The following is a 21451-nucleotide window of genomic DNA, read 5'->3' as shown; positions in this document are numbered from 1 at the left end:
TTCGGTCTGTTTTGCTCATTTTAGTGCCCTCTTTGTAGGGATGGACCGGATGGTCATTCTCAGATGTCATGCTATGCTAGGGACAGACAGAAATTAAAGAGAGACGGTGAATGCTGTCAAAGGTGTGGCGAAGTAGAGCAAGTGACGATGATGCTGGTGCAGTGTTTCAGTGTTTGACAGTCAGTACTCAGTGTTTCCTCTTCCCATTTTTTGCCCCCTTTGGCTACATTGCATTATCGATTCCTTTTTCTTTTTCGTTTCTGTTCTATTTCAATTTCTGAGGAATTGCTTGCTCAAGTATATGCATTGTGACGTCAACTGATAGCAACATTCAACAAAATCCGTCGCTTTCAGACATCAATATTCGTATATTGAATCCACAAAAGTGTTAAATAAATAAGTGGCCCGCTATTACAATTATTACAATTACAACGACAGCACCAACCAACCTATATATATGTCGTACAAATGAACACATGCAGTGTGGAGTAACTTACAGTTGCTTGCTCATCATGGTATGAATCGACCCACCCCTAACTTTTTCGTACAAAAAAGAATTAACTGTGTGATTAATGACAAATAGTACTAACTATTGGATCCTATATGGAGTTTTACTCAGCTTATTTTATTTTGATAATTGTGAACCTTCTTGCATTGTATCAGAGTACTTGTTCATCTTCCATGTGTACTGAACGGTGAAGCGCCTCTGCCTTGTTGGCCGAGACCACAGCACGTACATTTGAGCTCTGGATGCCCTTGAGCAGCAGATTTACGCATCATCCATCCAGGTTAAGGCTACTTACTTTTCATAGTTTATACCTGGATGATCCTCTTCTGATCTTGTCATCACTGCTTTCCTGCCCAAAGCTTTTTCTGGCAGATGAGGATCTTGTCCTTGTCAGCCTTGTTCTCGGTGTTATGCTTCTCGCAGCTCCATCTCATTCCTTTGGCAATGGGTGCCACAGAATCAAGGAAGTAGGTGCTCTCCCGGATTATGGCGTAACCCGTGGGACGAAGGATACGGTCCATCTCAAGGAGCACGTACTTCATCTCGCACCTGCTATTGGAAAAGCAGATCTTTTCTCTGAATTTTCAATTTTCAATTATAGAGTTGAGAAGTTGAGTTTGTTTCTTTTTACCTGTGAGACTCTGCCGTGAACAGGCCATCAAGATGCAATAGATCATAGGTGCGTGGATATGTCGAGAACGCCTCACACCTGCAAAGATTATATATATCATCCGTGATTACTTATACTGTAATAGTAAGTGCATTCTGAGAACTATGAATCCAACCAATCAAAGAGGCCGGCCGGCCGGAATCGTTACCAGTCGTGGTTGACGCCGATGAGCCCTCTGTCGTAGACGACGCCGAGGGAGTTTGGCCCGTAGGAGGAGACGACGTTCATGACCCAGACGGGGTCCTTGATGAGGCTGCCTGCGAAGCCTCCGTACACGGTGTTCATGTCCATGACGTTCCTGATCTTGTCGCTCCCCAGCGCCGGCAGCAGCGTCTTGTAGTGCTTGGCCCTGAGCTTCCACCTGGCGTCGTCCTGCTTGAAGGCGGCGGCGCTGCTGCCCGGGACGACGTTGATGCGCTCCGGCGCGACGGTGAGCCTCTGGGGCCACTTGGGCGTGGCGTTGAGCCCCAGCTTCTTGTACTTGGCACTTGGGGGCGTGACGCAGGAGCGCATGGGCACGTACCAGGCGGAGTCGGGGTCGACGCTGTCGTCGCACTTGGCGGGCGTGGTGATCGGGGTGAGCTTGTCGTAGCAGGCGGTGGCGTCGGGGGACTTCTGCCACACGGCGATGTCGCCCTTCATGTTGTAGAGCTTGAAGCACATGCTGGCCAGCATCTTCTTGAGCCTGTCGAAGTCGGCCTTCTGCGCCTGCGCGGTGGTGTTCCAGCCGTGCCACCGGTTCTCGTAGTTGATGGGCGGGCCGGAGAGCACCCAGAACCCTCCCGGGCGGAGGACGCGGTGGATCTCCAGGAGGTAGAGGCCGCCGAACTCGGTCCAGGGGATGAGGCACCGGGAGCAGTGCGCCATGTCGAAGGCGGCGGACGGGAACGGCAGGCGCTGCGTGGAGATGATGCCGAGGATGGCCGGGATGCCGCGCTCCAGCGCGAACTGCACCTGGGCCTCGTGGTTGTCCCGGGGGGCGAGGGAGACGGTGAGGATGCCGCGGCCCAGCAGGTCGCCGCCCCAGCTGGCGACGCCGCAGCCGGTGTCGAGCGCGGTGCGCACGGTGCCGTCGCGCATGCCCGGGACCAGGCCCTGCATGAGGTCCACGTACGCGCCGACGCCGTTGGGGAACATGGTGCCGCCGCCGGGGAAGCGGAAGCGGTCGCCTTCCTTGACGAGCCAGTGCTGGTTGGACTTCTGGCTGTTGATCCAGTCGTAGGGGACGTTCCGGTACCAGCACTGGTCCTTGCTCTTGGGCCACCGGATGGGCGGCTTGTACCCCTTGGGCGGCGGCACGAGGCACTGCTGCCGGTCGGGCGGCGGTGGGCAGTGCCGCTCCATGAAGCTCAGGCGGTAGTTGCCGTACCTCCGCCACCGCTTGGGGTCGGTGCAGGGGGTGTAGTCCTGCAGGTCGGCGGGGCACTCGGGGAACGCCACGGCGGCCGTGGACGCGGCTGCCAGTGCTGGCCGAGCTTGGTCGTCGTCGGAGGAATGGATGGCCGTGGTGCCGGCGCCGAGGGTGACGAGAGCCGTCGGAGCCGGCTGGATGGCGTCCAGGAGGCTCCGCCCCGTGCTGTAGATGCCGCCGAGGTAGAAGGAGAAGGCGCAGAGCACGATGACGACGAGCGTCACCGGCACCGCCCTGGACCCTGCGCCGGCGCCGCCCGCCCTCTCGGGCTTATCTTCCTTGCTGTACTTCATGTCGCCAGTCGCCGCGCCACTCTCTCCGTCGTCGAGCACTGCAACTGCAGCACGAGGAGAAATTAAACTTTACGAAAGAAAAAAAAAGGCAAAGGGGACGGACATCCGAGATGCATGCAAATATGATATGCAGTTAATTATGCTATCCAACGAAAGAGAGGAAGATGATGAGACGAGGTGAGCTGGTCGCGTTGACGCGTTTACCTTTGGATGGGATGGCAGTGGAGTGGACACTGGAGTGAGCTGGTACTAGTAGCTGGAGGAGGAGGACGACGACCTGGCACCGACGGCAGCGGCCAGCGGGAGTCGTGCCTATATACGAGTAGGAGCAGAGTATTAGCCGCGGTGCGCTGGAACAGCACAGTGGGTGGATGTCGTTCTTTCTTTCACCTTTTGTTAATCAACGACCAGACGAGGAGGAGGAGGAGGAGGAGGCTGTGGGCGGCGCGCGATCCGCGAATGACGCGGTCAAAATCAAGCCCCCACAGATACTGTCTGTATTGCACTGCGAACGAAACGGAGGAGGAATGGCGCCGCTACCTGCGACGGAGGCGGCGCGGTTGCCCTCGAAGGAGACGACGGACGGGAGTAGAGTAACAAACCTAGCGGAAACGAAGGGATATACTAGTAACCGAAGGAAATGAACAGGGCAACGATGGATCGAGTGGATTCTGCGCTGATTCGATCGATCAGTAGCGAGCGAGAGATTTAAAGCCAGGAAACAGCGAGGGGACCGGGAAGGGAAGAAATGGTGGCGAGCGAAACGGACGGCGGCAGGCACAGGCAGTGGTCATCGGCCGGACTGCCTGGACTGGACGCTAGTATTTTACTGATGATTGGATTGGCTGGTTGGTTCGGCGCGCGGGCACTCCCCACAACCCGCAATTGCTAGTGCCCTTGCCCCCGATGGGCGGGTCCACAATCGCAGGTGCGTGCGACTTGGCTGGCCGAGGCCGACGCGTCGGTCCTTCCATCCAGATCGGGTTCGCGTTTTCACACTGCAGACGTGGTTTCAGGGAGGGAGGGGACCCCGAACCCCACGCGGGACGCCTTCCCACCTCCGCCCGAATCTGGGTCCATCCATGCTACGGTGAAAAGGGCGGCGCGCTTTTTTGGGAAAGAAAACCGGCGCATCCCTTTGCCATTGGTGGAGTTTTCTCGTACCCGCGTCCGCAGCCTTCTCATCCGCCCAAGTACTACCGATTTAGGGTATAGTATTTGGATGGATACAGCTAATTGTTAAGTAACCTAATTTGTTAGCTAAGTTTCTAACTAGTTGTTAACCGTCTAGCGGGTCTCTAACTAATTTAGATTAATTTTTAGTCTCAGCTACTAACTTGTTTTAGTTGATTCAAATAGATAGATCCTTAGTTCTTGTTTGATGACTGTTCCAAGGTCGGAGGTCTAAGGTCGAAAGCTCTGCTCGCTTGGCTTATAAGCCGTACTTTTTTAGCCTATAAACGGTATTTTTCTCTCACAACAAATCAGCCAGCAGTACTTTCAGCCCAGGCTTATTAGCCAAGTGAACAGGCAGAACTCTATAGTGAGGAATCATTTTTAAAACCTGCCTCACAGCCTAATTCCTGGACCAGATCACGGGCCATTTACTGCTGATTTGCTGAATCCCGACGAGTCCAGCAAAGCACCAGCGGCTAGCGTCGAAACGAAACGTTCTTCGGGCGCGTCCGGCGCACATGCTATTCGGTTGCTGTCGTCCCTTTTTTTTTTTAGCCTTTTCTCTCCTTTCGCTAGAGTACGCCCTTCCGTTTGGTCCTTGCTATTGCTATACTCCTACAGTACACTAGTGCTTTAGTACTGGTCCACTGGAGTTAGGGTAGTTTGGTACCGGTACACTCACTGCCAGTCCATCAGTGCAGGGTGCCTGCCACTGCCCCGGGTTCGGCCGGTTGCACTCACTACACTGATGGGAGTGGGAGTGCGGTGACTGGCTGACTGCTCAGCTCGATCAGCTTCAACGTCTCGTAGCTACTGGTGCCAATCATGGTGGGGATAAGTGAGTGCGGCACCAACTGACGCGGTGGCTTCCTTTGACTTTGATTTGACGCGCAGTTCACAAGTGCTCGTCCTACATAATCTACTCCTACGGATTAATAATCTAAATATACAATTACAAGTGCAGATGTACACTAATCAATGCAAGGTACAGCTAAGGACATCTAATCTTGTGCAACCACTGCCCGACTCCATCAGGTCTTCACGTACAGTACGTTACAGTTTAGCAGGGTGAATTGTCTGCTTTTTAATTTCGCAGATCAACTGCTCAACACTATCGTGACTTTCATAAACAAAACATTGATCACATTTAGTGCCAGCCACGCACCCTGGCTAGGTGAGTCTCAACGAGAGTTTCTAGGTTCAACCGCCTCGGGCAATATACGTCAGACGTTAGAGCCAAAGTGGGAACCTTCTCTGCACTCGAAGCAGAAGCCCTTTTACTTGGCAAATTCTCTGCACCATACAATGATCAACTATTTCTTTGGCAACCAAACGCTGGTAACCTTCCTCAGTCAGGTGGAGCCAACTCAAGCAAGTGCCACATTGGAGACCTACTTCCATAGTTCCATTGCAGGAAGAGTTCAAATCCCTCAACTTAGAGGCTGCCTACCGGACCCACAAAAATCTCAAGAAGCCAGAACCCCATGGTTCAGTAGCTCACACCCTAGCAAATCAAGCCAAAAAAAATGTAGGCCTTGTTTGGAATGGAGGATTTCCAAAAAAAAAAAAAGGAAAGGAATGGATTTTTTAGAAAAGTTTTTTAACTTGTTGTTTGGAACAAAGGAAGTTTGTATTCCTTTCCAGAGGAAAAGGCTAACCTTGCTTCACAGAACATAGGCAAAACAAAAGCACCCAAAGAAACCCAAAGAAAAAATTCCCGCAATGTTATCTCATGTACCGAAACCTGGAACTTTGCTTCTTGGGCACATGTGACATCCCTGTTTTTCTGCAATCCAGACACCCCAATGTTTATATTTCTGCGTTTTGAAATTCTTGGGCACATGTCACATTCATGTGTTTTCTGCAATTCAAACACCCAAAAGTTTATATTTTTGTGTCTTGAAATTCTATAGTTTTCTAGTTTTCGCTCTATTATATTCCTGTTTTTTTAATCTTTTGTTTTGCATTTCTAGGTTCCAAATAGGCAATCATGTACTGCACCGTACTAGCGGTCCTATACAACCGTCAATCTTCTAAGGCCCCGTTTGGCAGAACTTTTCTCTACCGGCTTCAGAAGCCGCTTGGAGCCGTTTTGTGCCAAACGAGGCCTAATATATCTAGGTTCCTTTAGACCTACTTCATTTACATTGCTCTTAGTTTAATATAAAGTTTCCTATAAAAACTTGTTTATTCATCAACTAAATCATAACATCACATAACCATTCAGCGTTGTGACTATCTATAAAATAGTGAGTTAAGGCTATCTATAAAATGGTAAGTTAAAACTATTTTTTTTCTCGAATACGCAAAAGGTTTGTATATCTTTGTATTAAGAAGAAGAAGTTTGAGGTACACCATGCGTCATTGGCGCACTAGGATGGATAGAGATAATTTAGTTTCAGCTCAGCCCTCCTAGCAAAATGAGACTATTTATTCATCAACTAAAACATATAAAACTGATGTGGCATTTCTAGAAATAAACACACACACACCAGTAAGATTAGCCAAAGGTTCCCATTCACTTGACATAATTTGGCTGGCAGACTGTGTTCATGCATGCATGGATATGTCGGTCCACCAGGACCATTTATCGATCGTGTACGTGACAACTGACAACAACCGATACTTCAATTGATTGAGTGTCGACAAAATATCGTCGTCAGTCTTCCGAGTGGTATCTTATGAAGGTAAATTGATTGGCAGAGATACGTGTAATCGAGAACAAGAAGGCAGCAGAGATACAAGAGTTAGACAGGTTCGGGCCATCAGCACAACATAATACCCTACTTCTGTGGTCTGTTGGTTTGTATTGGCGATCGTATGATCTTGCGTGCCTTTTGAGGAGGTCCCTACTCGCCTTATATAGTCTGGAGGGCAGGGTTACAAGTCGGTTAGATCTAGGAGATAACCGGAAAGTAATAACAGATTACAGGAATCATGGGATTTAACGTATCCTAATAGATCTCGTAGTATCTTTAGGATATATTCCCGGTGTCTTGCGGGGCATGCTGAGCAGCGTCGTGCTCTGCAAGGCTTTGTCTTGTTGGCTGGACCGCCCCTGGGAGCGCATCCCATATAGTTTGTCGTGGGTATTCAGGATCATACCTCCCAAAGGGGTCTTGATACGCGCATGTCAGATGACGTCGGCAAGCTTTCAGATTTCTTTTTTTGACCCTGCTACAAGACTTATTCTTCATCTTCCAGCAGGCTCGGGGACTAAGTGGGCACACTTTACCTTACGGTGAATGTGCGTTTTTTTATTTCAGGGCTACGATTCACCGAGGAGTCCCCAGCGTAGCTAGCGAGCCCCCAGCGTAGCTAACGATGAAGCGACGAACGATGAATAGTCCGGTCAACTGGTCGGCGGCGAAGTGAGCATTGAGTAGAAACGACCGGCGAATAGTTCGATCAACTAGTCGGCGACAAAGTCCATGAACCTAGCAGTCCGACCAGTTGATCGGTGGAGAAGTCCGAGCACCAGGTGGTCCGACCACCTGGACGATGATCCTGCAATACAAATATGTAGAACGGGTAGTACATGATGTAAAATATATGAACTCCAGAGAAGAATCAGCAATGGTGATGAAATAGCATGTGCAGCTCGGCGATCAGTTGGTGTGAACACTTAGTGTTATTATGAAGATGTATTTATATTTAATATAAACCGTCCAACCAGTTAGTGTGTAGTTGAGTCTCCAGCCCTAACCATAACACAGAGCGTGGAGCCCGTGTGCGTGTAGGAAGAACAAAGCGTCGCTAAGGAGCCGTTGCCGACCACCCATAACGTAGAGGGCAGACGCTCGTGCACGTGTAGGGACGAGCCGGAGACAGGGCCGTCTCTGGGGACATCCGAGCATCAACATGACTGTTCGGGGATTTGCCTTAGACTTAGTTGTATGTCATCTTTAAGATGGTATACATGAAAGAAAATCGTTTGGAGAGAAACATGGAGAAAACAACTCAGAGAAACATCATGGCGATATATGAAGATTGGAGAATATTTAGAAGAATATTAAAGCGTGACTTAGCTTTAGACAGAACGTCTGGTCGGCGACGTATGGCGTTATCTGGTCGACATTGACGGTGAGCACCCGGCGGGCGATGAGATTTTGATCTTTTCTGTTCTCGATGGCGGCGAGGCCCCCGAAGATAGTGGCAACCACTTGGTCGTGATCCTAAAAGGCGTTATTGTTGTTCCTAGGTGGTCGGCGAGCTTCTGGCCGACCTGATCGATGAATGTGATCAGATCGTCGTTGCTGATTCGCTTCCTCAGGTAGCGGGGGAGCGGGGCGGCGAATTGTTGATAAAGACGACCTCAGAGGCGGTTTTAAGATCGGATCTGCAGTCGCAGGTGTTGGGGTGGTCGGCGCAGAATCGATCTGCACTGGCTCGATGAGCTCTCCGTCTCCGTCAGCGTTGATGACCCAGGAGATCGATCCGACCGTGAAGATCTGGCCGAGCTGTGGGAAAGACGAAGAGCCTGTAAAACGTACCATCTTGTTCGACATGGAAACAACATGCACACAGTTATCTAGCGCGCCAACTGTCGACATAATATCATCGGCGGTTCTCCGAGGGGTATCCCATGAAGATAGATTGATCGGCAGAGGTGTGTGTAATCGACAACAAGAAGGCAACAGAGACACAAGGGTTAGACAGGTTCGTGCCATCAGCGCGACGTAATACCCTACTCCTGTGGTCTGTTGGTTTGTATTGGCGATCGTATGATCTTGTGTGCCTTTTGAGAGGGTCCAGGCCCGCCTTATATAGTCTGGGGGGCAGGGTTACAAGTCGGTTAGATCTAGAAGATAACCAGAAAGTAATAACAGATTACAGGAATCATGGGATCGAACGTATCCTAACAGATCTCGTAGTATCTTTAGAATATATTCCCGGTGTCTTACGGGGCACGCCGAGCAGCGCCGTGCTTTGGAATGCTTCGTCTTGTGGGCTAGACCGCCCCTGAGAGCGCAGCCCATGTAGTTTGCCTTGGGTATCCGGAGTCATACCCCCACCTTAAAGTCCTCTTATTGCTTATGTGAATACAAAACATGGCACATGCGTGCATATATATAATAGAGATGGAGTATCTAGTTCCATTTCATTGCTAGATCCGTGACTTTTATTCTTCTTGTTAATTTAGAGCATGGAGATTGTACTCCATCCAATTGGTAATGTTTGGCACATTTGATCAATCCTTTCCTCCCTCCATCCCGATGCTAAGTACCACTTTATACGGGGAGTATATATATCACTGCTGGAAATAAACCACATGAGAGGGACAGAAAACTGAAGCCTGCGGATTAGTGTAAAGCCAAAAAAAAAAAAAAGACACAGAGGAATCAATAGAGAGTACTAGAATGGACTATGGAGACATGGACACAGGACGCCGGACGCGCATAGTAAGATGGATGATGCCCTGCTCGAGCTGGAGGCCAGAATAGGTCGTCTGGAGTAGCGGAGTCCTCCTACAACGCCTTGGGTCGGTGGAGCACTGGAGCGACTGATTTCGAGGGCAATGCAAGTCAACAGCAGGCAGGTCTCCTGCTGTACCGTGAGGAGCGAGGACACTGAGACTGAGCAATTGTGCGTGCTCGTGACCACCTGCCGCCCCTCGTCCGTAACTCTGAACTATATTGCAGTCCATGTGCGCATTGGCGGAGGCTGGAGGGAGAACGACGACGCCACGCACACAGACCACAGGCCACAGGCACGCACCGCGCGACCGCCGCGCCGAAAAGGGGAGCACGTGACCTCTGCTTGGAGCGATGCAGCGTAGCGTAGTCTGTCAAGCACCGTCGTCCATTGGAGTGGAGCGCTTCTGTGCCTCTACTTCTACCTGCGTGCATGCATGCAAACCCATCAATCTGTCGGTAAGCCTGCGAGTCTGCATCGCTTCGTCACGAGGGACATTCATGAGAGCTAGGTAGATACTCTAGTCTTCAAATAAAATCCCGGCCCCACGCCTGCGCCGCAAGGTAAGCTGTCGCCCTCCATGCTAGCTATGGCGGTCGGATCACTGGGATAGTGGGATTGCAAAATTTTCTTCGCCTTTCAACGTTTATATATATACTAGGTAAATATCCGTGTCCTGCAACGAAAACACATAATACCACGATAACATATGTATACCCTGAATGTTGGTTTGTGGACCTTCGTCACCCACTCCCGCTCCAGCGAGTCATCCACTGAAAACAAAAAAGATTAGAAGATTAAAAGAAACCTCTACTCAAACCAAACAGAATGAGAAGGTCAAAAGAAACACTGAAAACATTTTAACTCGCCTTTACGGCAGGGAGGGAGAGGCGGCGGCGTGGGCGATCGCGGGGTGAGGACGACGGCGCTGGTGCAAACAGCGACGTTAACGTCGCGTGTGTGACGATGTGTGCCACGAGGGCCTTCTCGGCGTCCGTGTCGGACGGTGGGCCCTCATGCCAAGGTCCTTGTGGTGGTGGGAGAGCCAGGGTGGCCGACGGCGTTGGCCGGCTCCGCGACGTCCAGCCGGTTGTACCTGGAGTTGGCGTTGGTGGCGGCCGACGAGCTCTCGGATGCAGGTCGATGCCCCGGGACTGCGCCGTAGGACCGCTGCGAGGTGAGGTGCGACGCAGACGCCCTGACGGAGCTGGACGCGCACGGGACCACCCGCTGGTCGCTCCTGTTGTACCACGTCGGCCCAAAGCCGCCGCCGGTGTGCAGCGTCGTCGGGCGGCTCAATGCGGAAGCCCGGCACGCTGTCTTCCAGCGAGCTGTAGTGGTGGTTGGTGCTCTTCTTGTTGGCGCGCAATGGCGAGGTCCTGAGCTGGCGCGGCGCCCTTGGAGTCGTCTCTTCCCGGATTGACGGATACAGAGCCCTTGCCTCCGATGCCCGCTGTGTTTTGCCTCCTGGTCTCCTGGCCTCGGAGCTTGGCGTCGTATTCCTTGCAGAGCGGGTACTTGGGCAGGCTCGCCTGATCACACGCCAGCGGCTTGGTCCTCGCTGTCCAGGCCACCGTGCCCCGTGCCGACGGCTCGATGGCGAGCAGCGTGTCCAGGAGCGCCAGGGCAGTGGGGGGAAAGTCCTTGAACGTCTCCGCGATCTTGCGGCGGTACGGCCGCTGCGGCTTGAAAGAGTGTCACGTCGGGTAGCTTCGCCTTCGCCTAGTAGTCCTCGGACAGCGAGCAGCAGAGCTTGAAGATCCTGTGCAACTGCTCGATCTCGATCTGGCCGGGCATGATGGACTTGCCCGCGAGCAGCTCGGCGAGGATGCAGCCGGTGTTCCTCAGGTCCACGGCGACGCGGTACTCGTTGGGGCCGAGCAGGAGCTCCGGCGGGCGGTACCAGAACGTGACGACGCGGCTGGTCATGGGTTGCGTCTTGCCGGGGTCGAAGAAGGTGGCGACTGGCGAGCCCGAAGTCGGCGATCCGGAGCACGCCGTTGTCGCCGATGAGGACTTGAGGAGGTTGGAGCCCTTGATGTCCCGGTGCAGGACTCCGCGCCCTCGAGGATGTGGCGCATGAAGCAGTTGACCTGCGGCTCCGTGAAGCGCTGCCCGGACAGCGCGGCAAGGCCGGCGAGGTCGTGCTCCATGTACTCGAAGACGAGGTAGAGGCTGTGCGAGAGGCGCGAGGTGACGATGCCTTCCAGCTTATCACGTTGGGGTGGTCAAGCCGCCGGAGGATGTGGATCTCCTGCAGTCCCGCGCCATGAACCGCACGCTCTCCGGGTCCATGTCGACGAAGCGCACCCGCTTCAGCGCCACGATCTTGCCGCTCTGCAGGTCCCGCGCCTTGTACACGTTGCTGTACGTGCCCTGCCCGATCTTGTCCAGCCACTCGAACGTGTCGGCACGGCGGGGCAGCCACCCTCGCGATCTCTTCGGCGACGGACGTCAGCCAGGATGGCCATCCGGCGATGACGTGCTCGGCGGAGAACCCCTGCGGCATGCTGGAGATCACCTGCTGCACCTGCGCGCCGCCGCCACAGTCCGCGGCCGCGCTCCTGTTGCTCCCGCCGATGTCCACCGTGGAGCACCGGTGGTGCGTGGGCGGCCCGGCGGGGCTGTAGGACTTGCTGAGGGACGTGATGACCACCACGGGAGGCGCGGTCTTCTCCACGGCCTCTTTGGCCAGAGCGGGCGCGACGATGCCGCCGTTGGCCTTGGCGTTGGACTCCATCCGGGAGATGACGGCGCGCACGACGACAGCGTCGTCCTCCTTGGCGGTGAGCGTGATGAGCTGCTTGAGGGACTGGCTTGACGCCTTCTGCAGGTGCGCCACGGGGTGCGGGGCGGCAGGCGGCGCCTCCACGACTCCCTCCTTGGAGCAGAGGCCGCCCATCGCCGACGGACAGCCGCCACCGCGAGCATTCTCGCCAAATCGATGTCGGCGACGCACGGAGGAACGAAAATGCGCTAGGTTGGACGGCGGGGTTCAACGCCGGTTCACGAGTCACGACGCGTTGGAAACAAAGATGTGGTGGCGCAGGCGGTCAGCACGGCGAGATGACGAGGGACTGAGGTAGAGCTGCGACTGGCGATGGACGAGGGACTGAGGGCGTGGGTCAAGGCGCAATCGCGTAACTGGCGGCGCGCGGTGATCGTGGGGTTAATGCCGTGAAACTGCTCCTCCGTTTGTTAGGGTGATTGTTTTTTTCCCTGTGGAACCGCTCACCCCGTTGTTACGTGATTGGTGATTTGACTTGCCTTGCTGCCCATGGATTTCCTTGCATGTTGCGCGGGGGAGCCGGAGGGAAAGAGAGCGCGAGGGACGCACGGTTTGTTTCCTTCCTTTTGAAATCAAGGGAGCGAGGTTGGTATGATTTGACTTGCCATGGTGTCCATGGATTTCCTTGCATGTTGGGTGGGGGAGCCAAAGGGGAAGAGAGCGCGAGGGACGCATGTTTTATTTCCTTCCTTTTGAAATCAAGGGAGCGAGGTTGGTGTCGCACCCGGGGATATATGGTAGCGAACGGCTTTGGTGTCGCACCTGTGGACGAAATAGTTATAAATATTTTAGTTATAGATAGATAGATATAGAGATAGAGATATGCTCTCATTTATTTGGGTCATCACGTATTCATACTCGACATGGCGCATGCACTTGCAGGATTGCACGAAGGAGCACGCGCATCATCAAATGCCGTATTTTCTCTCAAGCGAGCGTGAGTACGTATATACTTTCATTCAACGGCCTCGTTCGCTCCGAAATATTATTTTGACTGATTTGTTATCTGTTCCGTTTAAAAAAACGAGCTGAAAAATATGGAGAAGCGAACATGGCCAATATCCCATGTGATAGATGGGGAGCCAACAGCCAACGTATCACGTATCACGTACTCCTGCTGCACGAGTAGCCGCCAGACCGCGACAGTGCTGCAAGCAGAGGAAAAGGCCTCCAAGGAAGCCCACGCTCCTACCTAGTATCGACCCGAGTACGGCTCCTAATTGGACTGGACTGCAGCACAGTCAAACCGTGCCTTGGGCCGAACAGCTAGTTTTCTTTTTCCCAAACTAACATCCCGCATTTTTTTTTTCACATAATCACATTGTCCAGGCCCTCGCTGTAGAGTGTAGATAGAAACATAGAGTTATAAGCTCGCAAGACAAAAAGTTTGAGACGAACGCAGGAATTTTCCAGCAATTATATAGAAATTTATTTTTCATAGAAAAAACATAGAAACATGAAAAAAAATCCCGCGTTCTTAAGGGGGACTTAGAATTTATAGCTTAAGCCAATGCTACTTAAAGTATACGCTACAGAGTTATAAGCTCGTAAGAGCCTCTTTTGAACATGAGAAAAAAAATTCTTATTCCAGTTTTTCCAGTAAAATGTGATACTGAGTTAGTGTTTTCAAAGCATTATCTTGCGCTTCCTCACCACGTCACTAGCTATAACACATATGTGATGTTAGTTCTCAACTAGTGGCACTAGACAACCATCTTAGTTTTAAAGTTCTCTTAATAATAGGACTGCCTATTTTAAACCCGGTTGTGCACTCTATTACACTTTGGCCCATAAAAAACAAAGAACCTATATTATACCATTGCCAAGCCTTTGCTTTAAACTCCTTCCAATGGCTCCAATTTCATGTTGAGCACTTGCATCTTGTGGTCATCATCTTCTCCACCATGCTCCAACTCCAACAAACAGCGACCTCTCTGGTGAGAGCTATCCCTACGTGGCTTGCGAACTTAGGGTTGTTCCATGTTGACCTCGCCCGGAACACCCTCACCGACGCACTCCAGCCGTTATCGCCGATGCTGCACTACTGCTTCATGGCCATCAACGCAATGCATGGCACCCTCGGAGCGGCTTTTGGTGATGGTGACGGTGCCACCGCCGCTAGCCCCGGCACTCCAGGCGACCTAGTGTTCCTCGACCTGTCCATGAACAACCTCTCAGTGCCCATCCTGAGACAGTGTTCGTAGCTGTGAGTTTGTCTTTGCTGCTCCTATCCGGGAGGAGGCGCTCAGACGGATCATGGGAGGGAGAAGAGGGACACAAAGGATAAATGGACATAAGGGAGAGGTTATCACATCTTTTCGCATGAGCCCTTTACGTTTGCATGGTGACACGTGAAACCACGCACGAGAAAGTGATGTAAGAAGTTTTTTTTTATGTGGCAAATTTGTACAAATATGAGTGGCTTTTTATGGGCCATTTGATAGGATGTTAATAAATTGAATATCCCATCTCTAATCTCTTGGTTTCTTGATCGTGTCAACGCACGGAATGACGAAAGAAGTAGCGCTTCCAGAAGCCCATGTTCGAGTGCGACGCGGGGCTGGGGCGCGTGGAAAGCGTGCGTGCGCGTTGGTGCTGTGCAGGTGCAGGGTGCAGTGCAGGCCGGGTCAGAGTCAAACCAACAACTGATACGGCAACGCAGATGCAACAACGAGCCACCCACCCCGCAACCAACTACTCGGTCTCGGTCTCGGCCTCGGCCTCGGCCTCCTTTCCTCATCTCCGGCGCATCCACACCTCTCTTCTCTTCTTCTCGCCTGTTGCCTGTCCCTGTGCTCGCCACACGCGGCGCAACCCCCACCCAGCCAGCCAGCCAGGACAAGAAGATCTCCGTCGCCTGCTCTTCGCTTCGCTTCGCTTCGAATCGGAGGTGAGACTTCTCTTTTTTCCTCCTGGATTTCCCGCCTGCTAGGATTACTGGATTAGGAATTAGGATGTACATGTGGACGGATTGCTCCTCTCTCGGGGGAGGACTCGATGCAAGGCGGATGCTTCCAACTTGTGCAGGGTTAAGGAATTCGTTAGGACCCTTAACGAAGGATTCGACTCATGCTTCCAAGTATTTTGCATTCTAATTGCAACTAGAGGGCCGATTTCTGATCTAATCGAATCATGAGCAGCATCTCCTCCTGATTTTGTAGCCATTTTTTTTGGTCAACGTCATCGGCAGCGGCGCGGCGATCACAACCTTCTTTCAAATATTTCGATAACAAACAGTCGGCCTGGGAGGCAAATTTGGGTGCTTTTTGCACAATTGCACGGCAGGTCAGGCCGGCCTGCGCTCATGTGCTAACCAACTGCTCTAGTGCTGTTAGGTAGGCAGGCAGGTCAACAATTGACATGGGCTACCGAGTTGTTTGCTGGAATACAGCTAATACTCAACTGGTTCACACTTGAAACGGAGCCACAAAACAAAAGGCTCTCACGTTTAGGCTTGCCCAGCTAGCTTTGCCTGTCAGCATTCGGCTTCAGAGTTCACACCATCTTTTCTATTCGAGCATACCATTGATCTAGTCTAGAGTTGACTTTACACATGATGATAGGAGACAGTTGGTGCTATGATTTGTTATGACACATATAATTTCTTTGCTCAAATTGCTCTCTCAACATTTCCACATTTGCAGGTCGACTAGCCGGTGGCCTCCATATGGATTCAGCTTTTAGAAGAGCTCTCAATGAGCCTATGTGCTTGGAAGAAACTGTCGTCCAACAAGGAATTGAAAGATGCCCATTCCTCAGGAACATCAATGAGCCTACAAGTTTTTCCTTCTCATCTGTCAACTTCCCTGTTCCGGTATGCCCTTTACTTCCCGCTCCTCTTTACATTACCACACCATCCATTTCTGAAGATCATTGATGTTTTGGATGCGATCACTAAATGTGTTGTTTGCTGCTTGTGAAGGCAAGAGGAGCCAAGGGACCAATTTTCGAAGATGGGCCTAATTTTGACATGGCATTTCGAGTTTTCCATGGTAGAGATGGGGTTGTCCCGCTTTCAGAAGGATCATTGGCCCAGATTGAGAAGCCACTGCGAAAGCCCAATCCTGAGTTCAATCCATTGGCGGCCAAAGCAGCAACCATCAGTCTATCTGCATTTGGAGGGTTTTTCAGCTTTGGTGACTTCTCAAATAAGCACAATAGGAAAAACTCCAACAAAAAGAACCCCAACAACCTCCCCCAGGTAATTTGTGCTAACTATGCTTCTCAATATTTCTTGTCTCCAGTGTATCTTTTTCATCACCAAAGAAAGTAATTTATTTGGTAGAAGTAGACACATGTCATGCAATGTATCTGAACCATCCTTCAAAGTGGTAACACTAGATGGTTAAAAACTCTACCATGTTCTTTTGTGAGGGAGCATGCCATTCAGTTGTCTGATTTTGCTTTCCCTGGAATTTCAGAATAAAGGCCAGTCTAACAATCATGAAGCACTGAGTAACGAGTGGCTGGAAACGGGCCAATGTCCACTTGCAAAGTCTTATAGGGCATTAAGCGGTGTTGTGCCACTTGTAGCAAAGATGATGACACCCCCAGCTGGTATGAAACTGAAGTGCCCACCTGCAGTGGTTGCTGCCCGCGCAGCACTATCCCGCACAGCATTTGCAAAGGGCCTTCGCCCTCAGCCCCTGCCAACAAAAATACTGGTGATTGCATTGCTTGGTATGGCAGCAAATGTTCCTCTCGGCATCTGGAGGGAGCACACAAAGAAGTTTTCAGTGCAGTGGTTTGCTGCAGTGCATGCAGCAGTGCCTTTCATAGGGATGCTCAGGAAATCTGTGCTGATGCCGAAGACAGCCATGGCCCTTACTATAGCCGCCTCAATACTGGGTCAGACAATCGGGTCAAGAGCTGAACGTATCAGATTGACGAGGGCCGCGGCAGCAAAGTTAGCAAGAGAGAGCCATGGTGATGCTGCTGCTGACTGCATCAAAGCACCAATGAGTCTGAAAAGCGGGAACCACAGTGTTCAGTTTTGGGATCCGCTTTCCCTCAGAGTTGAAAGCACCGTAGGTGCAGGTGCCCCAGCAGTTCTTGTCCCTGCTGTTTCTGCTTTCAATTGATGACAGGAATGGCTTCATTACGATTATATCAGCATCGCTGATTGTTGTATTCATTTTTTTTTTGTTAACAAGCTGATTGTTGTATTCATTACTGTACCTTTGAGTTTAAGAAAGAAATACTTGTTACGGCAAACTCTTCATTCTGTTTTGGAGCGCACATGGCAGCGAATAAATTCGAGAACATTTTTTGCTTAGAACTTTTGAACTCTCCTTTGAAATCTCTCTGGGAAGACACGTCCTAAGAGGCTGTCATCATTGCATGCGATACTAACTATACAGTTATATATTCGCTATACTTTGATAAGACCTATCTTCATCGCAAAGAAAATGTTTCGAAATGGATGCAGAAGCTTGTGCTGGTGGTAAAAAAAACCAAACAGTTGGCCGATCTCAACGTGCCACACCTGAAATGGTCAGACATCAAAACGAAACAGCCAGACCATTCTAACCCTCAATAACACCAGAACACATGTGCGATGGCAACCACAACCAACAGGTTCTAGTTGCTGCTCGAATCAACATTCAGTCAGTAAAACAGGCAGTAAACCAGATCAATAAGCTACAGCTAGTGCTAGGATTTGTTTGACAGCTACAGGCGATCAAAAGCAACTGCTTGCAGAAGAACTGACTCAAGATTCGCATAAAATACAACTTTTAGACTAGTATATCTCATCATCTGGGACATCTGGTGTAAGAAACTTCTGCGGATCCTTGTACAACTCTTCATAGTTAGACTTAGGCTTCACCCTCTCCAGGACAGGCTCAAGTGGGATGATACTGTCTCCATCGATCACGCCATCAATAAGTCCATAATCGACGGCCTAAAGAGGGCCCATGTAGCGATCTCTGTCAATGTCTTTCTCTACCTGCTCCGGAGTGCGGCCTGTGAAGCCTGATACGATCCGAATGACATTCCTCTTGTTGGTTAATATCTCCTTTGCTTGGACCTCTACATCTAGGGCCTGCCCACTTGCACCTCCGACAGGCTGATGGATCATAATCCTGGTGTTGGGCATGGCAAATCGCTTGCCCTTCGTGCCACCACCAAGGATTATAGAAGCTGTTGACCCAGCTATGCCCATTCCAATAGTGGAGACATCCGTCCTCACAAGCTGCATTACATCATAGATGGTCATTGTTGCACTGAAAGAGTAACAAAACAGTCAGTCGGCAAATGACAGGATTTTGTATTAACATTTCTATGATGAGCAAAAGGCTTGATGATCTGCTCAGACAAGTATAATTCATGATGGACAAGTAGAACATGTTCCCATTTAGGCAAATAACGTGACAGAATAAGCAGTCACCAATGAGGCATGATACCAGTTAGATAACTCAGAACACAGGTGTTGCAGCCTAAATTACTTTGTTCCTTTAAAAAGTTCTGCAGCAGTTATAACTAGATTTTGATAGTGCATATAAGGTCTAGAATAGTATAGGTTTGGAATTTGGAAGAAGTCCATTTGTGACCATCGAACTATCACCAGAGTTCGAGTTTGGACATGAAACTCCAAAACCATAAATCTTTAACCATCCAACTATCAAAACCATTCATGTGTAGCCATCCAGCATTTTTGAAGGTGGTTTTCGCTTACATGGACGACATGCCAAAGTGGGGCCCACATGTTAGACCCTCTTCTCCATCTCTCCCTCCTCTACATGTTGTCTCTCTCCACATCACAGTTCTCTCTCCTCTCTCCACTGCCATCTCGGGTGCTCTTCTTCCCCCGCTGACCCCATGATGAGCTCTGGTGCAAGGCCGCGGTTCTTCCCAACCGCTTCTTTAAGCCTAGGCACGGCTGCCCTCGCTGTTCCTATCCTCAGTGCTGCGCCGCCGCTAGGCATCACCATGGCCAGCTGCCTCTACTGCTTCTCTGTTGAATTTGAGCCTAGGATGAGCTTACTTGTGCCCCAAAGATCCTCTCGACCCCTCTTCTAAGCCTAGTTATGTCGGTTTGGACCTGCCCCCAATCGCGGTTTGGGGGGCAATGCTGTCCCGGTGCGTGGCGGAGGGCGGTACAGGGGAGCCTGAGAATGTGCTGGCGGCCGTGGAGCGGCTATACCATGCCAAGGGCGGCCGCAATGCCGTGGTCATCGGCATTGGAGGCGGTGAAGGTGCTAGTGCGCGCCATGTCCAAACGCGTAGACGAGCGTGCGGTGGGCACGCTGGTGGCCATGGTGGATGGGTCAACCCGAAGCAGCAGCGTTGATAGAGAGGGCCACGGTGGAGAGATAGAGAAGAGGGGGACTACTGCGGCATTAAGAGAGAGCATGCAGAGGGAAGCATGTTGTCCACGCAAGAGAAAACCACCATCAAAACTGCTGGATGTACATATGTGAATGGTTTTGATAGCTGGATGGTCAAAGATTTCTGGTCACTCATGGCCAAAATCAAACTCCGACAATAGTTCAATGATAAAAACAAATAGTCTTCTCCCTTGGAATTCCAGTAAAAGGCATTGCTGCTTCAGGAATTTATAACTTAAGGAAAAGACTAATTAAACTGATTCAGAGCAATCTAGATGCAGTTGCAGACATGATTTTCATCTATGATTGGAGATATCTGAAGGAAAGGAACATATAGTGAACAAATAATATTTGTAGGAATTGAAGAATTCTCAGCAACAGGATCAACTAGCCAGTCAGTGCTGCAAGGATGCACCAAAAACTGTGATGACTGCAGACATCAGAAGAATATGTTGACCCTGATAGGGTTATGGTTTGTATAGGCTTGGATCAGTTAGTCCACAACATGAATCATGACAAACAAAAGTTGTCAATCTATTGTGCCTATATCCTTAAAAAAAAGGGCAGACCCAGTGCCGGAGGCTCCCACATGAGTGGGGCCTAGGGAAGGGAAAAACCGAGGCAAGCCTTCCCCCGCAAAATCTGTGGAGAGGCTGCTTTGAACCCACGACCTGGTGACTCAGTGAGACGGCTCTCACCACTGCACCAGGCCTGCCCTTCATTATATCCTATACATGGGAATCCTAAGACCCGAAGTCAGCCCGTGGAAATGAATTTGACTGCGATTTGTGGCTATCACATATAGAATCGAGATGCCTACATGTTATCCCTTTTCAGTTTTGTCATTGAAAGAATGAAAAGTTCAGGGTTACTGGATTGGGTTAGATAATAAATTTCATGATTCACCAATTCAGTTAAAGTTCGTACATTGCAAAGATAAATTTGAGGATCGAGTTAACATTTGTACGCTGAAAGGCAGCAGAGTGGTCACAAGTGTAGTCCTTGAGTTAGATTTCGAAGTGAAGTAGGCACACAAATTAAGAGTAGTCCATGGTGATGAATGAATGGATTAAAGATAAGGAGGATTGAAATGGAACTCTGTTGTAAGTAAGGGAAGGAAGATAGGACCTTTACCTGAGGGACCCCCTGGCGAGTTCACGAAGAGGCGGATGTCAGAGTCCGGATCGATGGCGTCGAGGAGGAGGAGCTGGCTGACAACGGCGTCCGCGAGGAAGTCCTCGATCTCGTTGCCGAGGAAGACTATGCGCTCCCGGAGGAGGAGGCCCATGACGTCGCCGGCGCCGGCACCACCGCCTGCGGCATCCGACTCCGCCCGCCACAGAGGAGCGTGTGGTGCCAGCGAGGCGCAAGGCTTGAGGCTGAGGACTGCCCCTTTTTGCGGCCGCTGCGAGGGGGCCTAAGCGCGAGAGCGAACGCATGGCCGCCTGACGCGCAGAGCAGCAGCCGCTGCCGCCGCCACGGAGAGGGACGCCGTGGCACTGGCACTCCCGGTCGCCATATCTACCGAATGGGACCGAACTGGGCTGCTCTGGTGGCGGCGGCGGCGCTCCCTACTAGAGAGATGGGAGCAGAGCAGAGAAGAAATGGATAACACACAGCACACTCTTTCATAATTTTGAATTTTTTTTAGCACTACTTTGATGAGTCTTCCCTTATACGGTTATACTATCTCCAACAACATAACCTAAAAACCTATTTAATATTTAGGTAGCACTAAGTCAAATGGTTCAATACCTACTTGATATATTCTCCAATAGTAAAATCTAAAAGAAAATTCTTTCTATAAATATGTTTTCAGGAGAGAAAATACATTGTACCTATTAGACGACCCAAAATAAGTT

General features: G+C 50.8%; 2 protein-coding genes and 2 pseudogenes across 3 annotated transcripts; 1 reads left to right on the top strand and 3 right to left on the bottom strand.

Moving 5' to 3' along the window:
- Nucleotides 1-302: 302 nt before the first annotated feature.
- LOC136539670 (probable methyltransferase PMT21) lies at nucleotides 303-3612 on the bottom strand. Of its 2 annotated transcripts, none has more exons than XM_066531642.1 (5): nucleotides 3273-3612; nucleotides 3087-3194; nucleotides 1327-2926; nucleotides 1140-1217; nucleotides 303-1060 (listed from the first exon to the last, which is right to left on the bottom strand). In XM_066531642.1, exons 3-5 carry the CDS (start codon nucleotides 2880-2882, stop codon nucleotides 847-849), a joined length of 1848 nt encoding a protein of 615 aa, XP_066387739.1. In that variant the 5' UTR covers nucleotides 2883-2926; nucleotides 3087-3194; nucleotides 3273-3612; the 3' UTR covers nucleotides 303-846. The 2 variants fall into 2 exon arrangements, with proteins under 2 accessions (XP_066387739.1, XP_066387734.1); XM_066531637.1 differs by having other exon boundaries at nucleotides 303-1057; nucleotides 3273-3607.
- Nucleotides 3613-10487: 6875 nt separating this feature from the next.
- LOC136462268 (probable serine/threonine-protein kinase At1g54610) lies at nucleotides 10488-12597 on the bottom strand (annotated as a pseudogene).
- A 2379-nt stretch (nucleotides 12598-14976) lies between these two features.
- Nucleotides 14977-17482, top strand: LOC136491945 (uncharacterized). Its single transcript, XM_066488137.1, has 4 exons — nucleotides 14977-15151; nucleotides 15906-16075; nucleotides 16184-16462; nucleotides 16683-17482. The coding sequence occupies exons 2-4, from the start codon at nucleotides 15929-15931 to the stop codon at nucleotides 17340-17342; spliced, it is 1086 nt and encodes a 361-aa protein (XP_066344234.1). The 5' UTR covers nucleotides 14977-15151; nucleotides 15906-15928; the 3' UTR covers nucleotides 17343-17482.
- Nucleotides 17483-17826: 344 nt separating this feature from the next.
- LOC136491935 (ATP-dependent Clp protease proteolytic subunit 4, chloroplastic-like) lies at nucleotides 17827-21202 on the bottom strand (annotated as a pseudogene).
- Between the last annotated feature and the right edge of the window lie 249 nt (nucleotides 21203-21451).

Source organism: Miscanthus floridulus, chromosome 1, assembly GCF_019320115.1.
Source record: "Miscanthus floridulus cultivar M001 chromosome 1, ASM1932011v1, whole genome shotgun sequence".
Classification (NCBI taxonomy): Eukaryota; Viridiplantae; Streptophyta; class Magnoliopsida; order Poales; family Poaceae; genus Miscanthus; species Miscanthus floridulus.
The sequence above is the reverse complement of the archived record's forward strand: the minus strand, read 5'-3'. Positions and strand labels throughout refer to the sequence as shown.